Source organism: Acanthochromis polyacanthus, chromosome 1, assembly GCF_021347895.1.
Source record: "Acanthochromis polyacanthus isolate Apoly-LR-REF ecotype Palm Island chromosome 1, KAUST_Apoly_ChrSc, whole genome shotgun sequence".
In the NCBI taxonomy this organism is placed as follows: Eukaryota; Metazoa; Chordata; class Actinopteri; family Pomacentridae; genus Acanthochromis; species Acanthochromis polyacanthus.
The window spans coordinates 52,535,261-52,539,483 of record NC_067113.1 but is presented as its reverse complement, the minus strand read 5'-3'; the positions used below and the strand labels follow the sequence as shown (position 1 = coordinate 52,539,483).

At 39.6% G+C, this 4,223-nt stretch overlaps 1 protein-coding gene across 1 annotated transcript; it reads right to left on the bottom strand.

The window, feature by feature from the left end:
* Positions 1–799: 799 nt before the first annotated feature.
* LOC110970456 (troponin I, slow skeletal muscle-like) lies at positions 800–3,986 on the bottom strand. Its single transcript, XM_051950301.1, has 7 exons — positions 3,936–3,986; positions 3,123–3,164; positions 2,629–2,670; positions 2,011–2,142; positions 1,828–1,917; positions 1,330–1,512; positions 800–1,214 (listed from the first exon to the last, which is right to left on the bottom strand). Exons 2-7 carry the CDS (start codon positions 3,141–3,143, stop codon positions 1,113–1,115), a joined length of 570 nt encoding a protein of 189 aa, XP_051806261.1. The 5' UTR covers positions 3,144–3,164; positions 3,936–3,986; the 3' UTR covers positions 800–1,112.
* Between the last annotated feature and the right edge of the window lie 237 nt (positions 3,987–4,223).

Here is a 4,223-nt window from a genome sequence, read left to right as displayed (position 1 = left end):
TTGGTGTTACTGTCATACTTCAAATAACAATAGCTGGGTGTAAACCCAGTAACACACACACACACACACACACACACACACACACACACACACACACACACACACACACACACACACACACACACACACACACACACACACACACACACACACACACACAGAGGAGCAGAGGAATGTGTACAATGTGTAGTCAGTGGTTTGTGCGGTGTAGCTCAAGTTTAGCTTTCCAAGATTGGGAGTTACGGAGGACGACGTCATGGTTAAAAATACCCAGTCCACGTGTTCCAAAATCTAAAATCAGCTAAGCAGTGATGCTTCATGTGGTTTTATTTCAACCATCAAGCTGTTTTTCAAGCTGTTTTGGCTGCAACTTACTAAATCTCTAATAAACTCCAAAGTTTGTTATTCCTGAACTGATTAAAAGCAGTTTTCATTTGAATGTAGTCACCTGGTTAATTTATTATTCAAAATCTTTCCTGAAATTCTTCCAGTTTGAGGTAAAAGCATTAAAAAACACAGCATCACTGTTGCTTTTTTAAAAAATTAAATACCGCTATGATTCATTCATAGTGGTACCTCTACGAGATCTATTTTTACCTCATGAAGTTGAGGGTATGTAGGTAACAGCTGCTGCCCCCCCACCCCCACCCCCACCCCCACCCTCCCCTGACTTTTCATCCTTCTTTTTTTAATCCATCATCGACTAAGCTGCTTCGCGTACGTGCCGCACATAAACCAACGGGTGCCAATAAAATGAAACACGATAAAGCCAAGTACAGACATGGAACATCAAAGACTGAAGCAGCAGCAGGTTTATTTATATCCACTTTAATTGTCATAAGGTGTCATAGCAAAACAAAATATTCCGTGGCAATAAAAAAAAACAACAGGTATCTACTCATCCTTCACTTTAAGTGCTCTGAGTCATTGCACTGAAAATGGCCATCAAGCAAATGGCAGTACAGCTGATGGGGGGGTTTATACGTGCTTTTGCTTTGTGCCAAATGCCAACAGTTTTCAAGTCGATTAGGCTTCAGATTTCATTTTTCTTTCTAGACAACTTCCTTCCTTTTTCCTGCTCTCAGGTGATCAGCTTTATTGCTTATAGCGTCTCACTGAGCTCCACCGCCGGTATCGAACATCTTCTTGCGGCCTTCCATGCCAGACATGGCCTCCACATTCTTACGCCAGTCGCCCACTTCAGTAGTGAGGACCTGAGAATGATGAAAAAATGTAAATACAGAGCAATATCAATATTAACATGTATCATTCCGCAGCCCGAGACATCATGGGGAAACAGAGGATTTAGAAAGCTGTGATTCCTGATACCTTGTCCTGTTTGACGTCTTCCTTCTTCACAGACTTGAGGTTGGCTCTCAGGTCCATGGAGCCCTTGTGTTTGGAGCCCAGCAGAGCTCTCATCATCTCATCTGCTGATACCCTCACCTTCCTCAGGGCAGGCTTCTTGAACTTGCCCCCAAGGTCCTGTACCTTCAGTTTCAGCTCATGGATCTAAAACAATAACACACAAAATATATAAAACTGGAAATAAAAATAAAAAAAACTCCCTTTACACTCATGCCTCTGGGAAAATCTGCCCATTAATGCACTTTTAAACATCTTTGGAAGTATAAATATGCTAATACAGCAGCAATAATACTTCTGGAAGTTTTTTTTTCTCTCACAGTATGTTCCATTTTCAACTGGAATTGCTGTTCAACAAAGTGAATTAAGGATTTAAGTTCTGGTGTTGAGACTTAAACTATTTTTTTCAATTTTAGAAGTACAATATGTGCTCTATGCAGGAGTAGTGTAAGAGACACTTACATCTTTGTTGTGTTTTCCTACTTTGCTCTCACAGTCATATCTCTCCTCATCCACAATGTCAATCTTTCCATGAAGCTCCTTGCATAAGTTCTAAAACACATAATATTTCACATATTTCAAGCACATTAAATGTGGTCATACATTTTCTACTGATCTGTGTAATCTGTGGTTTATAAGTCTTACTTGTAGCTCTTCCAGTGACATTCCAGACAGCTGCAGTGGGGGCAGCTTCTCTCCTAGATATCGCACTTTCTCCTCCTCCCTGTCCTGCCTCTCCTTCTCCAGATCCTCACAGGCTCTTGTGAGGAGAAGCATCTGATTGGACGCAATGGAGTTCAATACACAACAAACTGCTCATGGAAAACTTTTCTACAGATTCCCAACATGAATTAGTGTCAATGCACAGGGTGGCAGAAAGATGTCTTTTTCATATACAGCATATTTGGTACTACAGATAAGCAGTTTCACAGTGTTTTAGAGTCCTACATGACTGTGATTTGCCAGCAAAGGCGTAAACCAAAGGGTACTACTATTGAAAGCATGTCTGTAGAAAGACAGTGATGTCATCTAACTGATGTGTAAAGATGTAAATTGTGTTTTGATACGAAAAAATCCCATCTAAATATTCACATGGAGCTGTAAAAGTAGGTAGCCACCAAATCAACCTAAATGCTACAGTTCCATTATCTGAATCCAATTTGAAATGAGCGCTTTTCAACATGTTTTCAGTGGGTACCTAAGTACATCTGACAGGGCTGTGGGAGTATATCAAACTAAAGAAAGTGCATAATAACCACTCACTTTGAGGGAGAGTTTGCGAGAAGCCGAAATCTTCGACTTCGGCTGTGGAGAGAGGCATTTGTTAATACATTTTTCACAACAGACACTACGATTATTTAGAGTTCTAAAACTATGAGGAAAAAGCTGTACAGCTTGCACTGTACTGCAGTTTCAACAAAACATGTGTTGCACCTTCCACTAATAGTCAAGCATATTAAAAGCTTCTTTTAGGGCCTTTAAAACTCTCATGTGTCCATCTTTAGCTGCCCAGCAGTGGGTCCATACACAGTACACTTGCATGGAATGAGACCAGTGTCACACTCTGCACCCCTTACTGCAGCTGCATGTTCAAAGATAATGCTTTATTATTAGGATGGAGTCAAGGGGAAAGCTCTCATGGATGCTGATAACAATTCTGAGAGATAACCACTGCCAGATCTTTGCCATGTGAATAAGGACAATGTGTCCCCGCTCCATGCATGCAGGATTAACACAGTGGAATATAGCTGGCTCACCTTATCCCCTTTGGGATTCATCGCTGTGGGTATGTGGAGCTCCTGAAACAGGGACAAATGAGGGTGATGATGCTGTAGGCAATCACAGTTACGATTACATTAGAATATTATTTTTGTATATAAATGAATACAACTTTCCTTACGTCAGCAGTTAGACAAATTTGACACAGTAATCAGGGATGGAGGAGAACGTGAGTTTTCTTACCTCACTACAGCTATAATTGCGCAAATACAAACACATGAAAGGGAGACAGATGTGTGTATTAGTAAAGTTTTGTGATCAAATGTAATGCCATTGAGCTACAATGTAATCTGAGCCATCAAGGCTTCACATAGCACACAGTCATAAACATCTTTTGACAAGAGGATTAAAGCAAGGACAGGACAAGAGCAATTTTGCTCCACTATATTCACCATCATCAGTTGTTTTTCAGTATAACTAAAGACATCTCAGTTGATTTCTTAATAGATCACACCTACTACAGCAGGAATCACAAACAAATCTGACTGATCAGATCTTCTAAATAGCTTGAAAGTAATGTACAAACCTGTAGCAATTGAAAAACTGATGAATAAAAAAGTTTCACTACAGTAGTCCTGGTGAAATAATATCCTTTTGTCTATATTATCTTAAATTTTTTCATCATCACCTCTGAAACATTGCAAGAAAATATTATTATTAAATTATATTGAAGTAGCTTTTCACATTATTAATTATTCACGTAAAGTAGAAGAAAAAATACATTTAGAAATTACATTAAAATTTGAAAATTTACTCAAAGCCAACATCTAGTAAACCAGTTGTCGTTTTACCTGTGAATGTGTGTCTGCAGAGGTGTCGGGAGTCAAACAGTGGCTGCCGAAGACAATGGGGAGCTTTTTATGTGAGGCTGGTGGCGAGTGGGCAGCAGATATAACTTCTGGTCCCAAGAATGCGCTGGCAGGAGACCAAGTATGAAATACCACCTCCCCTGACACTGTGACAACACTAGGAAGTGTAATAATACATCATGACCATTGCCTTAATGGTATTGTCCAGATACTTGGTGAATAAAATTATCTTATTTTGTCCATAATGAATTTAAAATGACACCATTGTAT

What these genes read in the sequence shown, in the direction of transcription:
- LOC110970456 (XM_051950301.1), bottom strand. Translation starts at nt 3,143, where the DNA reads ATGAATCCCAAAGGGGATAAG. An exon ending in TGAATCCCAAAGGGGATAAG is followed by an intron (nt 2,671 to 3,122) that starts GTGAGCCAGCTA and finishes CTCTCTCCACAG; the next exon opens with CCGAAGTCGAAGATTTCGGC. An exon ending in TGTCACTGGAAGAGCTACAA is followed by an intron (nt 1,918 to 2,010) that starts GTAAGACTTATA and finishes TATGTGTTTTAG; the next exon opens with AACTTATGCAAGGAGCTTCA.